The sequence below is a fragment of the Numenius arquata genome, chromosome 2, assembly GCF_964106895.1.
Source record: "Numenius arquata chromosome 2, bNumArq3.hap1.1, whole genome shotgun sequence".
NCBI lineage: Eukaryota > Metazoa > Chordata > Aves > Charadriiformes > Scolopacidae > Numenius > Numenius arquata.
The window spans coordinates 1,074,956-1,100,894 of NC_133577.1; the positions used below are offsets into that span (position 1 = coordinate 1,074,956).

The window sequence follows — 25,939 nt, forward strand, 5'->3', positions numbered from 1 at the left end:
TGCTAGTTTTGCCTCATCAGATTTTTTTTTTTTTTTTTTTTTATAGACTTAGATGCAAATCGCATCGTTTTTCAGAAGTTTTGCTAATTAGGAGAATGACCTGCTACATTTACAGGCAATTACAGGTTGCAGAGAGGGGGGATTGGTCTCTTCTCCCAAGGAACAGGCAATGGGACAAGAGGAAACGGCCTCAAGTTGTGCCAGGGGAGGTTCAGATTGGATATTAGGAAAAAAAATCCTACACTGAAAGGGTTATGAAGCCTTGGAATGGGCTGCCCAGGGCAGCGGTGGAGTCCCCATCCCTGGAGGTATTTAAAAGCCAGGTGGATGTGGTGCTGAGGGACATGGGTTAGTGGTGGGTTTGTCATTGTTGGGCTGATGGTTGGAGTGGATGATCTGAAAGGTCCCTTTCAATCCAGGCCATTCTGGGATTCTAAGTATCATGATTTACCAGAAGACGACAATTGTGTCACATAATCTGCATTCAGAGAGTTCACTCTGTGATTAGGTGAGACTGACTCAGCGCGTTCAGGCAGTGGGAGATGAACGAGGGCCATGACTCATCACGTGAGCTCACTCGGCAGCGTGGTGGCTGCGGGGAAGAGCCGACTGTCAGGGAGGGGAGAGTTGTGGCCAACATTTCTGGGGAAATTTGAAATCCCAGGGTGAGAGGCGTGCTTTGATAGCACCAATGCAAAGTGTTAACTCCCACGGTGAGGTGAGGCTGCCTACACCGGGGACCAATGAAGCTGGTGGGGGGTCTGGATCACAAGTCTTGTGAGGAGAGGCTGAGGGAGCTGGAGGTGTCCAGCCTGGAGAAGAGGAGGCTGAGGGGAGACCTTCTCAGTCTCTACAACTCCCTGAAAGGAGGGTGTAGCCAGGGGGGTCGGTCTCTTCTCCCAAGGAACAGGCGATGGGACAAGAGGAAACAGCCTCAAGTTGTGCCAGGGGAGGTTCAGATTGAATATTAGGAACAATTTCTCCACTGAAAGGGTTATCAAGCCTTGGAATGGGCTGCCCAGGGAAGTGGTTGAGGCACCATCCCTGGAGGTATTTAAAAGACAGGTTGATATAGTGCTTAGTGACATGGGTTAGTGATGGGTTTTGTCAGTGTTGGGTTGATGGTTGGACTGGATGATCTGAAAGGTCCCTTCCAACCCAGGCAGTTCTCTGATTCTATGACCTGGTACTGTACAGGAACCGGTGCAAGTGCAGCCTCCTCCATACTCCTTTCTACCAGGGAAGAGGGTTTTGCTGAGCCCTTTCAAAGCGTGCTCACCCTTCCCAGCGTGAAGGTCCTGACGACGTACTCCGCGAGGGGCTCCATCTCTACGCAAGTCACTTTGAAGTCACCATAAACTTCTGTGTCGTCGGGCCAGTACTTGTAACACTTGACCTAAGTACAATAGGGGAACACATTTTACACCAAAGGAAATGCAAAGATTGAGGATACATTACTGTGTGACTTGTGTTACACCACATTTATTTCCAAAATGACCAAGTGCTCATGTGGCGTGTCATGGCTAATGGCCGCTCTGTCAAGTTAAGCACCAGCTACACGGAGTTTCCACTGCTTTACGCAGCCGTACTGAGATGCCAAATTCATTTCTAAATGGGCGTTTATATTTTTTTTTAAATGCTGAGCTATGGAATACATTTCCACTTATGTTAAACTGGGATGCATTTCGTATCAGCAATCAAACTGTTGCAAGTAATCCCAGATATTTTACATTATTCCCTGAGGGACGTGTTAGTGCTAAACTGTAGATAATTTGCTGATTTCTAGCCACTGATACAGAGGTGTGTTGGCTCACCACTGACGCTGCTCATTTGAGTGACTTCATATACAAATCTATGTTGGTGAAATACGAATTTTGGATTCAGACAATTTTTCACTACTCACGAAAGCAGCACAGCATCAGACTTCTGCAGAAGTTGGTTTTGGTTTCACACTCTACTGTAACCCACAACTCTCCCCCTTCACCCCTCCCAGGACGCGGGGCTGTCCTGCACAAGGCTATTCTCTGTTCTGCTGATAACACCTCTGGTGGCATTAAAAGAGAAACAAAACAAAGACTTACTCTCCCGACTTCCACTAAATTTGTGACCATCACAACGCAAGCCGATTGCTCCTGCCATATCATTCTCCAAAAGTCATACACAGTCTCGTGAACGGGACCTGTAAGAAAAATCCCAGGTAGTACTGCGCAACAAAAGAACCACTAAAAATAAAATCCAGCGTTTTTCAGGGCTGACACACACGAATGCACTTGTTCGGAGAACAAAGCCTCGTGAAACCACAACATCATACCATCACGTCTCCAGACTACATTATTACTTCTAATCAATGCTGAATCTCCTCAGTTTAACTGAATTACCACTTGAAAGAAATTAATAGCAGGTGTTTCCCATAGAGAAACACCAGAAGCTGCTTGAAAACTGCGAGGACACAGCAATGTGTGACTACATCTACAGTGACACTTCTAGGTTTGTTTTACATTTGTTAAATGTAATGTGTGGAGTGTGAGCATCTTCCGATGCTCGCTGAGGAGATGCCCACACGGAGAAGCTTTGCCTCCTGCCCTGCTGCAGGGACAAGACACCTTCAGTTGAGGGACAGAGGCTTTTATCCTGTGACAACCATCTCGGAAATATCTCCCTGAGCACGGTCCAGCAGCAGTATAAATATTACTGTGTATAACACACAGCTGAAGGCTCAACCTTATTCCTTCATATGCTAGATGGAAGGCTGCGTACTAAAGCAGCAATAATTTTTTGTGTCCCCTATATGCTATTATGTGCAATGATTTACATAGTAAAACAGAAATAAAATACAAATGTAGACTTAACTGCCATAGAGAGACTTCTTCAGACAGCACTTACACAAAAATAAAAAAACACGTGGACAGAAACTTGAGCATCCTGCTTTAAAACAAGCCTTTGGTTTGTCTTTCCCGTGTGCAGCTACAAGCAACCGAGGGCACAAATAGCAGGATATTTCCAGCCAGCCACCTGCTTGTACTTACAGATCAAATAATGACACGTCTAAATCTAATTATTTTTACTTTAATTCATAGCCTCTGATATTTCTGTGCAATCTTCAACTAATCTATTTGTTGTTCCTCATTGTGAGAAGTTTTATCAGAAATACAAAATGAATAATTTCCATAGAAATTCAATTTTTCCCTCTAACTCCCCTTTTTATTAGCAGGGTGTTATATGATAAAGATTTCCCTCACTTCTTCCTACAAAGAGGCTTTGTCCTTCTCTGGACTTATTTTACCCAGATTTTCTGAGATAGCATTTAATTTATCGCTACTATCTTCACTGTCTCCATCACGGACTCAATCCTAGACAGTAAAATAATACATTCTAATATGGAAAGAAAAATGCCTGGAGGTGGGTTGAACCTGTTCTCTTCTCTGTCCACAGGCCTCTCCTCTCTATTCATCCTCATAACTGGAAATTATGGTAGTAGCTTCTGACTTTATCAGCTGAATTTATTACTGAAAGAGTTGCTCAATAGCTAATTAACATGATAAATTAGTGCCATTTTTTGCGTTTATTCACATTCCACCTGAACACGCTACGTTAATTTGCCGTAACGCAAGACGACAACTCAAAATATTGGATATGTTTTCTTTTCAGGTATTTCCAATTTCACCAAAACCCTGCTGTACACTAGAAAGAACGCTTGTTCGGTTGGATTAACGCTGGCAGGCTCTTACCTTGGGTTGCAATGTAGTGACTTGGTCTCTGATATCCCTAAAACAGCAATACAAGTCTGTTTGAGTACCGCGTTACCAACAGAGAGGGGAAAAACAACAGCATAAGGCACTACAGAATTCTAATCTCTAGACAATGTTTTCAGAACAAGCCAATGTTTAAAGAGCAGCATGAAGCTCAAAAACCTAAAAAAACGGTTAATACTGAAAAAAAGTTTAAATGACAACAAATAAAATGGAAATAAGAACATCCGACTTGAACAGACATTGCAGTATACCGGGAAGGAGTATTTTAAATGGGTCCCTTGGGCCTAAAAATTGATATTATCTCCCCAGCTGAGTATTTTGGGGCACTTATTTAAAATTTAATGAAAACTCTCTTTGCCATCAGATTATCTCAATAGTTGATCCGTGCTCCCAAATCATCCAATATGAAAAAATACACACCTTTTGTCTTCTTACAGAGAATTATGGTAAGGCACAGAGAGGTACATATCTGAGCCGTGACTAACGGGGACAGACAATTCCCACGCCAGAGCTGGACACTGGTGTGTGCACAGAGTCAGGGTCCTACCGCCAGCAAATCTTCTGCAAAATATTTTGCGCTAGTGCACAAAGTGTGCATCAATTATCCTGGGCATGATACGCACAAGTATATACACATACAAACATATATATATATATGTAAAAATAGATAGATAACCCTACACAACTACGCCTTTCCTGTCAGCTGGGTCTGTGCCAATGCTAGAGCTACTCTGCAGCATTAATCGTCTGCATAAAAACTACAAGACAAAGAGATTCTGCTCTTAAGGAAATAATTCAGAATATATTTTGACCAGAGCTAGCAACATCAGCTACAAAGAGGAAGGAAACTTTAGCATTGCTGGAGAAGACAAGACAGAATTTCACAGTGTCCAAATGTTACAGAATAATTCCAATTATTTTCTAGGTTACGGTTTTATTAGGCCACTTGATTCAAGAATTGCATTACAGGGGAGCATGAGTCCTTGGATTCCTGGTGTTCACAAGATGCTACTTAAGTGGAGGATTTCAATGCACCCAAGGAGTTTGTAACTTTTTCCACAGACTGCTTCATTACGCTGTCTAGGGTGAGAGCACCTTCCCCTGGGGCTTATGAAGAAACTTCTGAGTACCTAACTCTTGGCTTTACAAGAGACCAAGATTGCATCAAATCACTAAAAAAATTCTCCTGGAGTCCTTAATATCAAGCCCCAGCTTCAAATCATGAAAGCGGAACCTGTGCTACGCTGTTTTACACTCAGCAATGCTTTCCAGAAGAAGGTAAAAGTGTCACTTTAAAATTGCAAAGTGCCTGTTTTAACTTGTAGCTTTCCTGTCTGGTTATAAATGGCATTCAATTTACTCCTAAATAAGAGAAACAACATCCTCAAGGAACTGGAATTATTACAAATCTGGGACAGTTTTCTTGTTTAAGGCCTCAGGCAAAATATCCTGGGCCTAACACTTCACAGAGATTGCTGTGTAAAAATATCCAAATAAAAATACAGCGATATACCTGGAGCTAAATTTTTATATCCTGGAAAGCCAGGAGGGTCTTAAATAATTTATCAACTAACAGTGGACAGGAAAAATTAGGAAGGTGCAGTTACAAAGAAAACTAACAAAAGCCATGTATTTTAAAAACACTGTACTAGCTATCCCTGTATCTTTCTAATTATTTTGGAATTACGTTGAATACAGTGATTTGTTTATTCCTAACATGTTAATTGGATAAAAGTTACATTTTGTTGATCCGAACACCTGGCAGAATTTGCTCAGATTTCCTGTTTGTATCAGGGTTTTTATTTAAAATTTATAATTTAATTTGTATTTTAGTCAAAGCATGGAATTTGAAACTTTAGAAGTTTTCTGCAGAAGTGTAGAAATTTCTAGTATGTTAAAAAACTTTTAAAAATATATATATGTTTGTGTATATACTTTGTGATACCTAAATTAGCACCTTAAGACAAATATCAGCTAAATATTGTTTGTCTAAATGGTTGTTAAAACAAACACCCACCCACCCCAGGCCATCATCCTTCCCCTTTTGCCAAACATGTATTGTGACAACTTCACGGGTACATTTTCAGGTGACTACACACTATCCAGTTTCTCACATATAAATGGGAAGGGAAAAATAAAAGCTAGTGGCCAAATTCACCATCATCGTTAAAAAAACAAAAACAGTGAACAGCAAATTCTCTTTAACAGACAGGTTCACCTGAGTTATCTAACAATATCTAACAATACTCAGAGCTATGTCAAAAGGCTAAATTATCTTTTCAAAACAGGTACCAAAAATATTCACACAAAAGGAAATCTTTTAAAGGAACAGATGAGACAAATTAGATGAGGCATGCATAGTTATCTAGTGATAAAAATAGAATAGGAAAGCAATTAATAACAATATCTATATTTAATATTTACAATAGGATGCTGTTATTCACATATAGTGGTACTTACATCCCTGTACAGCCAAATCTACAGCCCAAACCAAAGTCAGATGTGAAAGAAAGCACAACAATGTCAGTGAGTACTAGGACGTAGAACAAGGAAAGTGTACATTTTGTTCTTAATAAAAAGAAAGCTTTCAATAAATTTGTAGGCATAACATGCAATAGTTTCACATAGAGAAGCTGGCAAATTGAGAGGGAGAAAGCTGTGCAATCCACTCACGTCTATGTAGTTGGCATTAATGTAATCTGAAGATGGATCATCTTCAACAGGTTGCAAAATCACCCTGGAGTGGTCATCTGTAAAAACCAAGTGGTTACACGGCCTTTTTGAAGAGTGATTTTTTTTTTTTTTAAGTAAGATATTACGGTTAAGCCGTCTAGAAAACCCAAATTAGCTGGCATAAACGCCATACAATTTACAACCCTTAAAGAGTGTTCACGCAGAACAACAAACGACCGTTTTGTCTGAGGTCTCCAATTACTTCAAAAACATTCACCAAGCTCCGCTCAGTGCGGCTGAGAGGTACCACACCGCTACACGTGCCTGAAAAGACACACGGAAACCAGGTCACTTGCTCAAAGTCCCTTTCAAAATCAGCTCCGCTGATGGTAATCTAGAAAACCCAAAATCCTGATTATACCGATTCCTTACTTCCAACCCCCACCCGCTTAAGTTTGTATTGAGACGTTAAAAAAGTGAGTGAGCGATGCACTTGGGACTTGCGGAGGAGGTAACTCTACCCGTTCAGGGACTTCTCCGAGAGCTTCACTCCTGCATGTTCCATCGCATTTGCAAAACAGCAACAAATTGCGTGATCCCCGGGGATGAAATCTAAACTACTGAAACTTTATGCCTGAAGCCAAGAGACAGAACCTTCTGATTTTAGTCGCGTCTCTTAACCACCCCCTTTTACAACAACTGCTCGCCAGGTGCAGCAGTGGTAAGTCGCACAAAGCAGAAAAGTTTCTGAAGCTCTCAGATTTACCTGAAATAAACTGTAACTGTAGAAAACTGCCACCCAATTAATATCCCAACGAGTGCTAGCGTGTTGCTGCCATACGCTTACCACGGCTCGCACAAGAGAGAGGCAAATGCGAAATTCAGCCTGAGTTACAAAAGGAAGAATGTTGAACTGTGACGAACCAAAAAAAGGAATAAAAAATAAAAATGCTGGAAAAGGCACTGTCCTCCTTCTCCGCTGGGGGTGTTAAGCGGGAATTCCCACCGGAGACTTGCAAAGAGAGAGAGAACACAGCACGAGTGACACACGACCAGGGGTAGGGCTCGGACCAAGCACACCGATACTCACATGCTATAATGTTCCCATAGCGGTTCTTTGTTCTGTTTTGATCCTTCTTAGCGACATCCCAAGAAGCTGACTGCCCCTCAAAGAAACTCTATAAATAAAAAACGTTCCGAAAGAAAACATTCCGACCATTAATTTATCTCCAAAAATAACAGTTTATAAGAACTGCCCTACCACACAAAGCAAGCTCAGCTTTAACTCGCCTGCTCTGGTCACCCAGGCGGCACCATGAGGCAGAGATATATCTAGAGAGGAAGGGGGGATCGCTCCCCCTGACTGCTACGGGTCACTGGGCACCTCACCGAGGGACTCCAGAGGGATTTCAAATCCTGGAATCACCAGGGGGTTAAACTTGCTCAGACATCCCTGCTATGGAAGAAGAGTGAGCTGAGAAAACACAGGGAGACCGGTCACCCTTCTAACAACACACCATAACATACAGCCTGTTTACTGCAGCGTTACATCCCTTCCCTCACATCGCTCAGTAAAATGGCTTTTCTGCCTACAGAGCCATCAGGAAGCCTCTTCTGCCAATGTTTATTGTTCACGTTGGTTTTCCCTCACAGCCCTCCCTCTAGCCACTAGCAAAATTATTCTAGATTTTTGAACTCTGAGCCTGATCTCTCAGTAGCGATAGAAGTAGCTTTTATTCCTCCTTGGCTCTTTCTTCATTGCCCGTAGATATTTTACAGCTGTTGCAGGTCTATGCTATTCTTTCCTTCCAGATGTTCTCTTATCCTGACCTGGGTAAGTTACCTCCAGAAAGTACATAGGAGCCAGGGAAAGAAAACTTTAATGCACACACTCAGATGCGAAAGCCCGGGCAAAGATGAGATGTTATGGAGACAGAAGTAGCAGAAAATAGGAAAAACACATGATGTGGCACCAGGGACCATCCTCCCCCCCCCAGCAGTGGTTGACACTTGGGCTTAGCCCTGAAGTTAGAGCATAACGAAGCGTATTTAAGTAAAAGAGAGGAAAAGAGAATAATATTCTTTTAAAAACCACACATTTATTTATTCCAGTTCTTATGTTACAGTAGAGACAGCTGCAGAAAGGAGAGAAGGTTGAAAACTGAGTCAGAAGAGGTTACTCACTCAGAGAAAACTCATTTTAAGCTCAGCTGTATTGCATGCGACCTTGGCGGTACCATTCCCATCTTTACTGCATGTCCTGCCTGACATCCTAATCCCAAAGAATCACAACCGATTCAGAGACCAGAAGAGAAATGAATCTGTGCTCATCTTCTACCTCCAGTGCTTGGAAATTTTTGATTCCATTTTAACATTAAAGTTGTAAGTAGACATGCTCAGGCAGGTCTAATTAGAACTTCGAGAAGTTACAACCTTCGTCACGTCTTTACTGCTTCTCAGCTGGAGTTCAGTCCCAGTATTGCCCTACTGAGACGCTCTAACACCTCACGAGAGTGCTTCCAGTCAGTGCTCCGCACAAAACCAGCCAGGTTACATCTTCACTTTAACCTAATCCAGCAGATCTGCACTGAAGATGGCTCGGAAAGCTCACACAGCTAATTACAGCTTTTCAACTAAGAAGCAGCGACAAAAGGGCGGCAACTTCTTACAATCTGCCCAAAAGATTCAGCAGGGCATGTCTTCTTCTGTCCTAGAGGATACAGAGAGTGGTTTTTCCAGGCACTTTTAATGGCTTAAACCATTGGACTCCACTCACTATTTCACGTTTGGGTTACACATATAGGAATCTCATGCCGGCTTAGCTTTATCTGTTTTTCACTTAACCCCACGACATTTAGCTGTGTCCTTTTGCAAAGCGACGCAAACAAAAGGCCGCCCCTTTCCGAGGGATGTTTTTTCCTAGCAAAAACCCCGCCACTGAAGATCTCACCTCGTACTCCTCTTTAAATCCATAGCTGTCCGAGGTCTTCATGAGGTTGATGTGCTGCAGCAGGTCGGCCACCCTGATGGCGGGGTGCAGCTGCCCCGTCTGGTACGGGGACTCGGTGCCTTCGCAGAGGTAACGGGGGACATCCAGGAGCCGGCTGGACTCTGCCGTCGCGCTGTGATTTTCATCTGCATTCACAAGAAATCAAGGCGTGAAGGTACCTGCCGGGCAGCAGCACCTGCTGCTATACGTATCAACACCTATCCTCAACCTCCTCCTTCAAAAACACGTCTAATTTCTGAGAGAGCAAAGCACTTACTCTCCAGCACATAAATACGGCAAAGTACATAAAGGAATTGAACGGCAAACACATACGAAAGTTCGCAATCCTTCATCCCACAATAAAGATGTCTGAAGGGCGTTTTATTTGAAGCTACAAAACTTTATGACGTTAATGTACTTGGGAACTCCAGCCTCTATCACCCAAAGTAACTTTTTTTAATGGGTAATATGTATCAACTGCAATGCTACACCTTAAATGATAAATTAGAATAACTTCGTGGTGGTATCAGCACATAATTTCTCTAAAGCCAGCGAACAGTAAATTGAGACCCTAGGAAAAAAGAGGAGCAATTACGCTGCCTCCATTGGGGAAGAGGAATCAGCACTTCCCACCGGTCACTTTAACTCAGGTCTTTCAGTAGAGAAACGGAACTGTTGAGCCTCCTGATTTCAGCCACAGTTTTTACTCTGTATAAACAAAGAAGTCTCCTCTAACGCCCTGTGCTACACCAATCCTCTTACCGAAACCAAATGTCAAAGCTGCACGAAGCAATCACAGTTAGTCAACCCCTTCTGTGAAATATTCTTTTTTTTTTTTTTTTAAATTAGCAATCAGCTGTTCCAATTAATTTAAAAATTCTAATTGAAACCTTTTTGGAAAGAGGCTACTGAAATGAGAAGTGGGTAGCCAACCCCTCCTACACTTCTTTGAAATCATTTCACCCTTTTCCTTGCCAGGGACCCAGATTAGGAAGTAAAACACTCCAGGAAAAAAAAAAAAGAATACCCCAAGTGTTGGATTCTCTACAATTCCACCCAAACGCAAACCCCGTTAATGCCTTCTGAAATGAGATCTCCTGGTAAGAAATCCGACTCTTTGAACAGTCACACAAGTTGCTAATTTCAGTACATTTATGTCTCACTGAACTGCCTAATAATGTGGGTGACACGCGGCAGTCACTTTTTATTGTAGTGTTACCCATATTAAATCACACACATTTCAAACCACCTCAGGATTTGCAGTTCTTCCCATTCCTCGCAGTGTACTTACCAGTAATAGGCACTTTAACCCATTGAAGCAGCAAAAAACAATGAGTGAACAGAACATAAGAAATTTATTTCAGGACTATATTAGAAAACGACTAAAAGAAAACGACATTAAAAGTTGCTAAAGCTTCACAATAGGTAACAATGAAAGCCATTTAAAAATGTAAGGGCCACATTATTATGCCATCAATGTAATGATAGGGACTTGAGAAAAGCAAAATTGTCATACTAACTTAGTGCTAATGTACACAGAATGGAGAGCGGCATTAATAACCGATACATGAAGAAAAAGAAACCTTGTACAGTTACAAAGCAATAAGAACGTCATATAAAATAACATGTTCTATAATTTAGAGCCTGTAAAATTTTGCTCATCTCTAAATAAAACAGAGGAAAAGTCTTTTGTGGTGCTGGGCCAAGCAAGGGCTACACGGAGACGGAGGAGGCCAAACGATCCAGTTCCAAAGGAAGAAGCCTACAGGTACCCAACCCCTTCACACGGTGTGCCCAAAACCTTGTGTTCCCTCCTCTATTTCAGTCCGTGCAATGAAAAATGCCACCTCTTCCTACTAGCATCATACCAGGAGACTATTGTGCCCAAACACCATGGAAATGTGGGGGGGGCTGGAACTCAATGCTCTTTAAGGTCCCTTCCAACTCCAACCATTCTATGTTTCTATGATTCCAAATGCAGACAGGAACTATTAAAGTGTTTTTCAACTAATTCCTTGTCCTTGTTGTTGTTCACAGCTGCCCATGCCTGTGTCTGCCACAATGCAGTGGCCACACATTGACCTCTGGAATACGCTTATAGCCTACGTGAGCGACTAGGAATAGCCTGACAAGTATCACCAGGTAGTAGTATCTATCTAGCTGGTAAGTACCTGAAACAAATCTAAAATATACTAGACGATCTTAGAGGAATTTTAGAAAAAGACTCATTTTCTGTGACTATAAGCCCATTGATGTAATTTTGGGAAGTATTCAGAATTACTGAGTCTAACCCTTTGCTCTCTCAGGCAACGATGCTCTTTCACCACCCCTCATAAACTTCTCAAAGCCCCTGATTAGGTTTCCTCGGCCCTAAGTGGAAGGCTCCAGCATCTGATGGTTATAAATCTTCTGAGACACTATCGTAGTCAAGAAAATGGCATTTGCAACATTATCAAAATGAAATGTGCAGAACACAACCCGATAAATCCCCCACAGGGTGAGTATACCCAGCTTGACACAGACCAACGACTACTCACAGTGATTTGCCCCCAGTCTCGGAGGACACTTTACATGAAGGTCTGCAAAGGCTCCTCCTGGGTAAACTTTCTACCAATATTTTTACCCATAATTTGCATAATGGGATAGAAAATCCCCTGACAGGCACCACAAGCACTTCACCAGCACAGGATCAGATTTCAAAGTTATCTTGATTATTTGGGAGACAATGCAAAGATCGACAAGGTGAATTAAGCAGCGAATGCAATGTGTGTGGGAAAGGGAAGTCGAATATAGAACTGGCAAATGGAGAAACGGGCTGGGTAATGGTCACTGGGATTTTAGCAGGTAACTCAATACAAGTCAGCGACACGAGAGCACTAAAACGGAGAAAATACAGGTCAGGTGGCAGGAAGACACTACACATAGGGCAAGGGGGTACCTATTCCACTCAGCTCAGCTGCGAGACTTCTAAGAACTGTACCTGATCTGGGGCACCACAATTAAAAAAATCAGCCTATGAGTTGGAAAGTGTTCAGAGGAAAACAATGGTAACAAGTTTAGAAAACATCAGCTACAAGATGCTGAGTGAAAGAACTGGGCTTAACTCAAGTAGAAGAGAGACAATTGAGGACATGAGCCTTTCAGTGGATAAAAGGCTGCTTGGAAAGGACAGGAGTGTGTCAGTTCTCTGTATTTTCCATTTTCTCAAAAGGAAATGGTTCAATTTACAGCAATGAGGACTTAGTCTAGATTAGTGTAGTTAGGAAAAACTAGGAGTGAGCAGAGATAATACCCAGTGTTAACACCGTTAGTAGTAACTTATTACTCAGTTGGAAAATTGAGCTCAGGGCCCCAAATAATACTAACACGGATCTGAATTTTATTTTCATTTGGGATGAGCGAGGCACTGGAACGTGCCACTGCAAAAATAAAATTCTCTTCGCTACAGATTTTGAAAACACAATAGACAATGAGTTGCCAGAAACAGTCTGGCAAATAACCTCAGCAACTGACGGCATCTCAGTACTGCATATTGTGTTTATCAAACCGCAAACTCGGGTACAAATTAACTCGGTATTTTTTAAAAAAACCTTTAAAACATGCATTCGATGTTAGAGACAACATAGAAATAAGCACCCTGGCCACTCCCAACATCTGCTCTTCTTTTTAAAGTAAGTACAAAGTTGGAAAACTTACAGGTTAAGGTCAACTGAAAAACGTAATTAATATATGTATACAAGAATATTTCTACTGAACCTACAAAGCCGTTGCTTGTTCTTGGATATTTCAGAATTTCTTCCCTTTCTATTTTTCTTTTCATTCTTGTTCGTTATTTAGAAAATCAGACTTTGGGTACCAAATAAGACTAACATGGATTTGAATTGTAGTTTTATGTATCTTTTAAGGGAGTTCTAGTTTCACATGTCAGTTCATTGAAACCCAGTTTTAATGCTCTGGGTAGAAAAGTTTTAGTATTTTCCATTTACTTATTTCCTCATTTACTCTTCAGTTGGAACTGGCTAGGAATAACATCTTAATGAGAACATACAATAACTTTTATTCTAAACTGATAAACTGAGTATAGGGTTATTTCCTGACAACAGCATGGCCATCTTTTACATAAAACAAGCTGTTCCAACGTTCAACCATGCAAGGAGACAAAACTCATGCAGGAATGAATAATGAAGGACTGGGCTCCTCACCTAACACCGCTGTCGGCACAAGTGGATCATTGGGCACTGTAGGAAAACAAAGCTCATGAAGAAATACATTACCCTCAATTTGTGTATATTTAAGAATAAAAACAATACACTTCAGAGTATAACCAAGTGATAACTGAACCCCATTAATTTTGTTATAACAGAAACACAGAATGAACAGACAGTTCCAGAAAGCATCCTGAATAGAAGAGGAATGAAAGGCAGTGTTTTGGACTTCAGAAATGTAATGATAAAGGCAAAGAGATTCTTACTGAAATGAAATAAAGAAGACATTACATGCAATTTAGTTTTTGAAAGGGCTCCTCCTTCACTATTGTTTTTTTGCTTCACAATAAAGGCTCACTTTCACAGAACCAACTCCTTTCCTTTTAATCCCATCCTCTCATGTAATACTTGAATAGCTCTCCTCAAAATAAAATGGTATTTCTTTAAAGTCTTCCAAGTAATTTAAAAAAATTATATACATATTTACATTTAATAGCTTTTTTTATGTGCAATTCCAAAGATACTGCTCTTAATGACTATAGGGATATCACAGATGCACAGGTGTAGGTGTCTGAATAAAATTCATAGAATTTTATCATACATTATTACAACTAGAACCATGCAGTGACAAACGCGCTGTTTCAGACAGAAATGGTGGAATCCAGAATTTGGGTTATTTCCAATCTGGAACAAAAAATTAAAATACCAACAGCTCCGTGACAAAATTGAGCTCCAGTCCTCAAAAAATCTGTCTAAAAGTTCATCACAGAGCAGGCAACCCTGGAAGCTTGGAAGGTGCTTTTCCTCAGCACAGACGATGGTCAGGAGAACTGAACCTTCCAACACCCAAAAAATCATATACTGAGGATGCTGGAAAACAGTGGTGCCAAACATCTTTGCCAACCACCCGTGACAGCTGTGGTGGCTTGGGCTCGTGGCATCACCTCTGTCCCTCTGGAAGGCTGCCCAAAAGCTTGGAAACCGTGGCTGAGTAATAGCCACGATGGTTCCTGATGGATCCTTTGTCTGGGATCCACCATAACTTAGTCCAAATTAAACTGTCTTTGCAAACCTGCCTCCGCAAATTTCAATGCCAATAAGACATCAAACTTTGGAGAGTTTTCAAACAGTTCCAGCCAAAACCGTGCACAAAAACTCACAGGCTGATACTAAAATCCATTTATAATTGGTTATGAGACACTTAAAAAGTTAGCACTTTGCGGTTTGGCAAGCCTCAATCAACTGAGCAATAAACCCTCCTCGAAAATCCATCTCCCTTGTAACAGTCAGGAAGGAACTTAAGAGTCTTCAGGGGCTTTGAGCAACCTGGTCTGGTGGGAAGTGTCTCTGCCCAGGGCAGGGGGTTGGAACTGGATGGTCTTTAAGGTCCCTTCGATCCCAAAGCATTCTATGATTCTATGACTTTGCTGTGTCACGGTGAGCAGTACGGGAGGCAGGAGAAGGGAGACGAAGTGCCCACTCCCAAAAGATGGCAATTCAGCAGCAGCTCAGGCTGCTTAGGTCTGTTTAAAGCCAAGCCACAAGTCCGTGTGGCCGTGAGAAGGTCAGGTTTCCACCAGCTCTATGGCAGAATTGTGTCCCTTTGGTCACTTGGACATTAGTTTTGAGGTACCCAGAGTCTGCCAGTGGAGCATCTTGCTTTTTTGCAAGGTAGAGGGCAGGTGCTGGGGGGTGTGCGGGACTGTGGTAGCTACAACCCACACACTTAACAGTCAGAAACCCAAACTGCCCAACTTTGTCAAAACCAGACAGTTGACAAGTCTACAAAACAGGACTATAAATATAGAGCAAATTTGCAGATATATAAACAAGCTTGTTCCTAAACTTCACAAACAGCAATGAAAATTTTTCTGTTTCCTTCTGTTATAACATCCTTACTGCCAAAAGAAAGAAATTAATTTGGACCTCATATTATTATTCACAACAGACATGGTGTTACACAGTAATATTTAACATGTTGGTATTAAATATCCTCACGAGGGAAAACTCAATTTCAGATTTCAACTGAGATATTCTAGAAGTGTAATATTTTCTCTAGAATAAGTATCAATGCATACTGAAAGTACCTGTAAATATTTAAATCATTGGCCACATGCCAATAAGGATAACATGTGAACATCCCTTTGGGACTAGTCGTTTTCCTAGAAAACCCGGAGCTTACACCAATTTTCCTTAAAAAGTAGAATTGTTTTCCGTGTTTCTCTATTCACCCATGCTCCGAAGTATCTGTCGCTGCTGTACTTACATCTGGGGCTGAAGTTGTGGGAGTCCATGAAGGTGATGGAAAGGGGGTCCTCAGCGTGCAGGGTGCTCTGGTCAGCGTAGCTCCTGTCCATGGCGTTCACCATGTGGGTCATCTCCTGGCGGGTGGTCCCCATGGCATCCTTGCGCTTCTTCGCAAGTTTGCTGCCCAGCCAAAAAAAACAACCCAAACCACCTTAATATTTGACGAGCATTGATGTCTACAGCAATCATTAGCTCTAACCCTGAAAAGTCTGTCTGATTTTCCCGTGTATAACTTTTTTCAGCGTGACATTGATAAAACTCTGCGCCCTGCTAGAGAAGAGTCACGATGTGTGTTCTCTGTACACGCACAAACGCCGTAAGGGAAGTGCTAACTCCTGCACCCTGGTAATATCTATTTTTTTTTTCCTGTGGAGTAATTACACTAATATAAACAAATTAGGGAATATAATTACATTTTAACTGAAATGATAAATAAGAAGCATCTGTGCATGCAGTTTTATCAACCATCTCCATTTAAATCTGTGTTTTGATTTTATAAATGGATAATTCATTCCCCTTGCTTGCCTTATCAGGAAGAAATCATTTAACCTTCTAAATTACTTTGTTAGTCAAAAATCCTATGAAATAACAAAAGAAATGTAATTATTCGATATAGACTCATATTACCTTTTATGTTCAAAGTTGTTCCTCCCATTCAGTACACAAGACACACCACGGTACCATACTTTGCTCCTGACACTGAACTTCAGTTCTTTACTAAACAAACAGAATCCCCCCCCCACCACTTCACCCCTTCATACAGTTTGGGAATATCTTAAACTTTGATATTAACAGTCTCACCCTCTGAATGTATCACAGTTAAACAGCAACCTAACCTGTGCTGCTAAACCCCCCAAATTAACAGCCAAAGCCCTCAAAGTGCACGCTCCAGAAATAATTCTCAATTCCTTCCTTTTGAGGAAGAACTGGAAGTGATTTTTCACTGTCTCCAGAAGTCAGATGGAAACAGACAATATATTTTAATTATGACTTAAAGCCTACTGCTCTTAAAGCATATATCTGAAGCAGTAGGGGCTGCAGAGCAGCACGAAACGCACCTTGGTTCTGCAAGAACCCATGACGTACATTAGACTCTTCTGAAATCTCCCAGTTTTCACCCGAAGCTGTGACTGCAATATAAGAGACAGCCAACCTGCTTATCTGAATAAATCTGACACCCCGTGGGAGAGACACAATCATCACTGAAACTACTGGGTTCTTGAAAATGTACGTTTAAAACACAGCTTAGCTCCACAAGCTTTTTCTGCATAAAATATCATCAAATATCCTGTTAAACTGTTTAGACAGTGTTCACCTGACAGATCTCTGACTAAAAGGACTGATTGCTCTCCCTCTACTCTCCAATAACTTTTAATATTCTGTGCCACACTCTAACAGTAGACAAAAGGACTATTAGTGTAAATTATCGATCCATTTATTTATTAAATCCTGGGAACATCCACCAGAAAGGACCTTCACCACTGTCTAGGGCAGGAGGCACTTAAAGTTTTCGTATATTTAGGAAAATGTTACAGGATTGTTTGTTAAGCTAACAGTCTTGCCTCACAGTAAGGGTCCACAAATTAGGATACAGATGGACAAAGCACTCCTGAGAATATCAAAGGTTCTTTAACCGCTCAGACTCATCTCCTTATTTTGTGTCATTCCCCCCCCTCACTTTTTTTTCCCCATTTACAGCCAGACTGGTTGGAAAATTGCTGCTCAATAACCCCCTCGCTGCTAAGATCCCAAAGGCAGTCTTTAAACTTATCATTTTTTCACGAAACCCTTGTGGGGTACATGTACCGGTTACATGTACGTGTATCAGTTGCTCAGTGAAAACTAAAAAGCCCCTAAAAATGCTTTAGTTTATAGATTTACTCCACACATTCTGATTTTCTTAAGAAAAGTTGGTTTAAATGATACTCTGGTCGAACAAATGAAGACCATCAGAACTTCCAGAAGTGAAACTGCTTGAGCTTTACAACTGGTTCCCAACACTATCAAAGCTTGCACAAAACTTGGCATTCCTAGTTCAGTCTGTTTAAGTCTCAAAGCCTTTCAGAGAGTTCCTACACAATGAAGATCGAACGAAATCCTAACGCCACCTCAGAAACGTAACAAAAAGACGATTACAGCTCATCTCTCCACTATATTAAGCGCTTCTCTGAAGCAGCACTTTGTAACAAACCTTGCTGGCCACGCTAAATAAATCAACAGCTATTAAGGCTTTCAAGTTATTAGCTTATTACAGTAGCTACTTTCTAATTCCTATGCCTTGCTTCGGTTCCCCCAAAGGGCCGTTGTGCCGCAGCACCGCAACCAAGGCTGCCGGGAAACGGGGGGACAGATTTATTGTTCGGCGGCTCCCCCCCAGCTCTGATGACTTCTTTTCTCCTCTCCTTTTTTTTCTTCCCTCACCAGGCTGGAGGCACAGGCAAGCTGTGCTTCGGGAGATTTAAGGAATTCGTTAGGTGACAGCACTTGAGGCTGGCGGGAAAGGGTAAATGATTCTCGTTGTCTGCGAGGGGATCCGTCGGGGTGAACCTGCGCAGGCGGGGGCTGCGGCGGGAGCTGGAGGGGAAAAGCGCCCCATCATAGGATGAAACGGTGTGGTTAATTATCTGGAGCTGAAGCAATTGTTATTTAACCGGGAAATTATAATTTATCACAATAAGCCGGAGAATGGCATTTAGCTAAGCCAGCTTACTGGGCATTTTTAATTTATTTTTAAGTTTGTGTAAAGAAGTCAACTAATCTGCTTAAAAATGTGAAAAAGCACCGTTATCAGATGCCACCGGTTCATCAAAGCGCTTGAGTGCATTCTTGGAACCCCTCTGAAGTCAAGGGCTTTATACATTTATTTAAAATTTAGAATGTGAATAACTGCTTTGCTCAATCACAGCCAGAACTGCTGCAGCCCTCACAAAAATTCAGTTGGACACATGTATTAAAAAAAAAATAAAATTGAACTTGGCTTCAATGAATCAAAACTTTATGCAAACCGGTGTCATAAAGTGAGTTCCACACTTTAAAACGTGTAACAACAACAAAAAAAAAAAGAGGAAAAAAAAGAAGGTTGGTACCCCGGGGGCAGACGTGCTCCTCTGCCACTGGGAGGGCACAGAGCTGATCAGAAAGGTCTGGCATCTGCCCACGGTCTGTGTAGGAAAAGCGGTGCCCAGGGTCTCTCCCGGTAACTGATAGGCTAAGAAAGAACAATTTGATTTGCAAGCACAGTTCTCTAGCTAGGAAATGGGAAAAGAGGGGTTTTTTTCCTTAGTGTGATGTGTCGCTGTGAATCATAATGCAAATTAAATTATGGTTACAATAAACTAAAATGATAGTTATGGGAAAAACCACAGCAAAAAAGCCAAAGTCTCAATATACAGTTAGAAATACAATATCCCTTTAAAAAAAACCAGGTTATAAGAATAACAGGAACAATGATACGAGCAACTTTTTCAAGCCTGAGAATAAAGAAAGGTAACTATCAGTAAAACTTTAGCAAAATTATAGAGACTGTTTTTCTTTTTTAAAAAGGGATACTGCATCTTTAAAACATGTAAAATAGTAAGTCACCCGTATTCTACTTACAGATAGTAGGAGTAAGAATAGTAGCTCCTCCTGGCAAGCAAATCACAGACAGTGGAAAAAGAGAAGCAATGGTGAATGAAAAGCATGACTCTGTCACATCCAATAAAGCAGAGAAATGTGCGTTTAAAAAAAAAAATTGAAAAATTAATGTTTCTTTGGTTAGCATTTCAACTTGCTCATGCACAAACTAGCCTCACTTTGCCATGCAATTAAAAAAAAATACACTAGCATATAAAAATGATTTGGTTTTTAGAAAGATCACTTGAGAAAATTACATGCTGAGATTTCATTTATTGCCAAAAAATTTCAAAATTAAATGGATTGTGTATTTTCAACATGCAGTTCAGCATAATCTAATGATTACCACCTAGATGCCATGACAAATGAACAGCTGTGTACAGATCTTGTGCCGTAAATATGCTTTTTACTTTTTAGTGACAAAAACTAAAAGATTGCATGAATAAAAACATTTAATCAGGAAAGCAAATTTCACGTCTTCCATTTTAACATCTCTGTGGGTACACAGGTGTATCCGTATATGTTTGTAGGCGCGCTACATGTAGCTTATATGAGTACACACGTGGTGAAGGCTCCGGGTGTAGAGCATCCCTGTGTGTACTGACATATACACCACACACCGCCCCGCCGCAAACATACGCTTTCTGCTGCCAAATCTTCCAGTCGGAAACGCCGATGGAGTCATGCTAAGCATTAAAAACATGGAAGGTAAACGCATGGAAGGAAATGAAGGACATCTGGAACTAGCCCAACAATGACTTAGAAAATAAAAAATGGCATTGCTTGTTAAAGATGCAGTATCCCTTTTCTTAGCTGGTTTGATTACGCCAGTAAAACTCGGTAAGAGCTGTTAAGAGCTTCAGTCGGGGAAATCTTCCAACCAATTTGTATAAAATGATCAGGCGAAGCCTAAAACATCCCAAGCTCATGAACAAAACTGCTTAGTACTCCGTTTTTTCAATGAAATGTAGTGCTGCATTTAATCAGATTGAGGGAGCGATGGCTGCGCATACGACTTCACAAACCAATGAAAATGCAGAAACTTTTTTTTTTTTTCTTTTAATGACTTTTCCATGTAATAAGCTGTGGTCAATTCAGGTGCCAAAAGGGATACTACATAATGGATCACGGAATATGTAGACTACAGGGGATGACTCAAACGGGTGGGTTTTCAGTCCCACCACAACCAGGTGAAGTGTGTTTATGTCGGTGTGAACGTGTCGGGGGTTTTTGCAGCTGGTCCTGCCCTCGGTACATGAACTGCCCGGACTCACTCAATGGACTAGAATTAACTCAGGTACACAAAGGCCTTCTACGCTTTTTGTAAGAGATCTGGGCTAACGCTGGTCTTAAACCTGCCCACTTTTCCTAAGGGGGGAGGAATGGCACACCTCTAACGTACGCGGTAGACAACCAATTAAACTATCAGGGTGAAAAACTGCCAAACATTAAAGATTCATTAAAGAGGTTAATTTCTCACCTATTTTTGAATACAAAATAGTACAGGAGTTTAGAAATGTTACGTGCTTTAGAATGATGATCAAGTATCACTCCTAAGAGGTTACTGCCTTCACAGGTTCAGGGAAGGGAAGCGGGGGGGAAAGGGGAAATTTTAAAATATCATTTCACGGACATAATTAACTTACTTTCATCAAACAACTCAACAGTGAAAGTATGAGTCTAAAAGGACTCTGAATGCAAGAGGTAAAAAGGACAGGAAAAATGAACACAGTGACTTCTAAGCTTTTTTTTTCTTCTCTTTTTTTTGCTACCTGCAAAACTAGCCAATCCCGCCCGGGAGTGACTGAGGTTTTGTAGTGGCAGACACTCTCTCTCGCACACACGCACGTGCACACACACCCAGACTCTTCTATTAAATGTAAGGGGACCACTGCCACACGCGCTGAGAAGATGATGCTCCCCAGCACGAACCTTGCCATAAAGCTACAAAATAGAGATTTCTTCCTGAAATCTGAAAATCTTCTTGAAAAACAACTTTTTGGTTGGTTGGTTGTTTTTCAGAAGTTGTGTAAATAAAGCAGCTCGTCTGATGCGTGTCTCTCTCTGCGTATGAGGAGTCGGACCTTTTGCACATGTGTCAGTTCTCAACCACAGAGGTAAACAACAGAGAAAAGTAAAAGCACTTTGGGGAAAAATCACATATGTAGCTAACTAACACAGAACACTAGAGGCATACCTAATGTTTCTAATGCAGACGTTTCTTCTCCAAGTTATATATCTCCAGGGATAATCGTAAAGAGGCAATAAATTAAAAAAATCTAATGCAAACCAGCAATTATAACATATAGAATGATCTTAGGTACAATGCTAATTTTTTTTTTCTTAATCTTTAACAATAACAGCAAGCTGCACTTCAGAGGAACATTGGCAACATTTACAAATACACTTTTCATCAAGACTTCGGCAAAGGGCAAGGGAACACACCGCTGGAAGGCAAAGGTCTCGTTCTGGCCAAGAGAAATCAGGCTGTGCCCTGCCAAGGGGACCCGCAGAAAGAGAGGAATTGGGTTTGATGCTATAACTATGAATTCACAGAGCCAGACAGTAAACTTTTACGCCAGCTTAAAAGACTTGCGACTACTGGGAAGTCGAGACTTTTACAAACGCAATAGGGTGGCACAGCTTGCTATAGGCAGGAGCGTTGGGATGCAGAGTTTGCATTGTACAGTGCCAGAAGATGGCGATATTGCTTACTGTCTAAAAAAGCACTAACAAAATTCAGTCAAATTAATACACTTTTAAACAATTTCATGCACTAAGGACTCACTAGATAATTTCACAGTGATGTGGTATGACTTTTAAGAAAAAACTCCAGGATTACAAGAGTATAAATAGAAGTATAAAAGTACATCATTGTGCAAGTTGGATAACATACAGATACAAATAACTCATTAGAGCTGCATATAGGAAATCAAATTCATTAGGTGATACCAACATGAGAAGTGCAGTTAAGTTATTCTTTTTTTTGCTTTTAAAAAAAAAGCCTCCATGAATTTCAATTCTGCCCATTTTAATATTCTGTATATTACTCTAACCGCAACTTTAAACTACTTGGAAATAAGTAAATATGAGAAAATGTATAGCCATTGGATCCCAAATACAAAATAATCATCTCTTTAAATCCATCATAAAAATCACAGTGAAAACATCAGGAAACACAAAACTCATCCAAAAGCTGATGAGAGCTACTGATCCTGAAACTTTTTTTTTTTTTATATGACCTGTAAAAAATACCCATTTAGTTATTGTTGTTTGAAATGGAGAAGGGGAAAAAAAAAAAGAGGGATCAGCACAGATCATTTTCTTACCTTTTTTTGACGATCAATACGACAACAAGGAGAAGCAGGATGAATACCAGAATTCCAGCACTGATTCCTGCTATTTTCACCACTCGATCTGTTTGTTTGGCTGGATCCGGAATCACCTCAGGCTCTTCTGTTGCTGCTGCTAAAGGAATCCGAAAAGAAGTTGCTTAAACACGTAAGCACTAGAGACATGAAAAACACCGCTGGTGACCGTTTCCAAACACGTGTGTGATTTAGCACAGTAACCAGAATATAGACACACGCATCATGTGTTTATACATCTACATGTGTGTATATAGACACATGATAAATGTCAATCTATATGCCTTACATTTGCCACACCGTATATACGACTATGTATGTGTATATACATATATATATATATAACTTCACGTATACAGAAGTATATACGCATCTGGATTTCAAACCAGCTCACTGTATTGCAAAGCAGAAGACAAAGCAGAGACAATCTATCAACTAAATCCCCATTACTTCCCTTAATATTATTTTTTTCAGATCACAGAATCACATGGGGTTGGAAGGGACCTCTGGAGATCATCTAGTCCAAAATATTTCATGGTCCAAAATATTTCTATAGGTATTCTATATATTTCTATAGGTATTTTACCTATATTACCTATTACCTATTTTACCTATATAGAAATATCTAGAATACCTGTATTTCTATAGGTATTCTAGATACTTTTATTTCAAATATTTCTAGTCCAAGATATTTCATAGGGAATATTTAACACTGACTCGTGAGATTACATTAACTCACAAACAGCAAATTAAACTCTCTTTTCCAAACCGCAGCCTGAACTCTAGTCCTTCTCTCCGTCACCTAATTTCAGACAAACTTTGTATATTAATTCACCTTCCAGCACCTGGCCCGAGAGCTGCACTCTACTGGGAATTCTGATTCTCCACATAAGGCCATCCACAACGCCAAGCCTAAAGTCAGCAGGAGCTTTATTTCTCTTTATAGGCCCCGAAAAAAACATAAAAATCACTGCTCTACACAGAGATGAAACCGCTCTGCAACGCAGCCGAGTGGGCTGAGGCCACGGGTTACAGCGGGGAGGAAAACAGGATCTACATGAAAGCGCAGAGCCGTTCACTCGGCACCTCTCTGCGTCGCAGCCGGGCGGACAAAGGACCACGAACAGGGTGTTTCTCAGCCTGGCAAAAATATCAAAAAACATAAATAGGTTTCAGCCAGGGGTGAAACCCCATGAGGTGTTTACTTGTAAAAAAGGAAACGGCTCTTCAGTTCTTTCGTCGTTATTTTCTGGGTCTGTGGCTCGGCGCCGTGCCTGTCCCTCCTGGATGGCAGGGACGGGTACCAGCGGTGGCTTCCTCTCTCTGACCCTCCACCCAAGATGCTGCAGATGCCACCTCACCTCTCCCCCCTCCACCAGCTGCACCTAGAGTAGGTACAAGCTGTTGGTATCATCATGCCTACGTCATTACGCAGAAACCATCCTTTACTCTGAAACTAGAAAGTTCTCAAGCAGAACAAAAAACAAGGTGAAGCCACAACAGAGAAAGGCTATTGCTCCCCCAAAAATCTGCTCCATGGGCCTTTCAGAAAGCCAGTGTAGTCAGCCCCAGGGATAACTGGTATCTAATATGTTCTGGTTTTAACCGTGTTACTCAGACCCTTTCTATTTGTGGTCAGACCCTGGCCCAGGTTGCCCAGAGGAGCTGTGGCTGCCCCATCCCTGGAGGGGTTCAAGGCCAGGCTGGATGGGGCTTTGAGCAACCTGGTCTGGTGGGAGGTGTCCCTGCCCAGGGCAGGGGATGGCACTGGCTGGGCTTTAAGGTCTCTTCCAACCCGAACCGTTCCATGATCCTATGATTCTATTTGGGTTCCATGTGCAGGAACCCATACCATCTCTTGAAGGAAGGATCATGCTGTTGTTTAAAATAACTCTTTATTACTTGTTTCTGTAACCTCATAGAATCACAGAATGGTTCGGGCTGGAAGGGACCTTAAAGATCACCGAGTTCCAACCTCCATCTCAGCAGTATCTGAATCACTAACAACTCACCCTCAGAACAACCTTCTGAGTTAGGAACGTGCTTCTCTTCCAGACACCCGTGCGAAAGCCAGGCAGACAGCGAGAGATCTGGCAGTGCTTTAATCATAGAGCTTAATCATCATCATCAGACTTCATCATCATAATCACCTCTCTCCCCTACAGCTTGAACTCTGCTGAGAAATACTAAATGCTTCCTCCTTTGTGTAAATACCTCCCCGCGCGCACACTGTGTGGACTCAATAATATATATTTTGTTTGCATCACGTGCGTTATTGAGGTGTCCAGGGGTAAGAGGCAGGATCAGGTTGTGTGTCCGTGTAGCCACAGACACGCAACACATAGACTCATAGAATGGTTTGGGTTGGAAGGGACCCTGAAGATCATCGAGTTCCAGCCCCCCTGCCCTGGGCAGGGACACATGCTCACACACCAGCTAGAATTAATGCCAGATACACACAGGATGCGGTCTGTGGAAACAGGGAGGAAACAAGGGAGGAAACAAGGAGGGTGACTTTTGAGGTGGAACTGGAAGAAGGAGGTGCTTGAGATTCTCAGTGCTTAAAATGAATCAAGCCCCAGTCTGCTATCAGCTGGGCTGGATGTGACAAACACGAGTGGACATTTGATAAGCGGCAGAGACAAAAGGCCAATCAGTAGAGTCAAAAGAGCAATCAAAGCTAAAATATAAACAGCTTAATATGCCAACGGGGAAAAAACCCTCATGTTTGGGGTACTGGGAATCAGCAAGGACAGGGACAGGATAGAGAGGGCAGTATGGGGAGGTGGGACAGTCTGGAATCACCATGAGCACAACGTGAGCGCAGTTGGGTAGCTCTGACCTAGCAAAGGTAAGAACCACTTGAGCAGCAAAATAACCAAGGTTCAAGCAAAGAGATTTAGTTGTGTGGATGGAGATTTAAGGGCAGGTCTTTCGAGAGATCTCAAAATATGAATCACAAAGATTGGAGGTGACCTGAAGACACAACTTCAAAAGTTGGAAGGCTCAAAAATACCTCCAGAAGTACGG

The 25,939-nt window shown here is 41.5% G+C and overlaps 1 protein-coding gene across 1 annotated transcript in view; it reads right to left on the reverse strand.

Annotated features, from left to right (window-relative positions):
- The window catches only part of PTPRK (protein tyrosine phosphatase receptor type K), a 310,488-nt gene that overhangs the window by 14,100 nt on the left and 270,449 nt on the right, over positions 1–25,939 (reverse strand). Inside the window, exons 14-26 of the mRNA XM_074144586.1 lie at positions 22,871–23,009; positions 21,739–21,780; positions 19,524–19,553; positions 15,886–16,055; positions 13,617–13,652; positions 10,706–10,717; positions 9,376–9,560; positions 7,516–7,603; positions 6,426–6,502; positions 6,213–6,230; positions 3,729–3,765; positions 2,082–2,179; positions 1,280–1,396 (exon numbers count right to left, since the gene is read on the reverse strand). Of these exons, the coding sequence (XP_074000687.1) occupies positions 1,280–1,396; positions 2,082–2,179; positions 3,729–3,765; positions 6,213–6,230; positions 6,426–6,502; positions 7,516–7,603; positions 9,376–9,560; positions 10,706–10,717; positions 13,617–13,652; positions 15,886–16,055; positions 19,524–19,553; positions 21,739–21,780; positions 22,871–23,009 (1,049 nt within the window). The remainder of the gene's footprint in view (positions 1–1,279; positions 1,397–2,081; positions 2,180–3,728; positions 3,766–6,212; positions 6,231–6,425; positions 6,503–7,515; positions 7,604–9,375; positions 9,561–10,705; positions 10,718–13,616; positions 13,653–15,885; positions 16,056–19,523; positions 19,554–21,738; positions 21,781–22,870; positions 23,010–25,939) is intronic.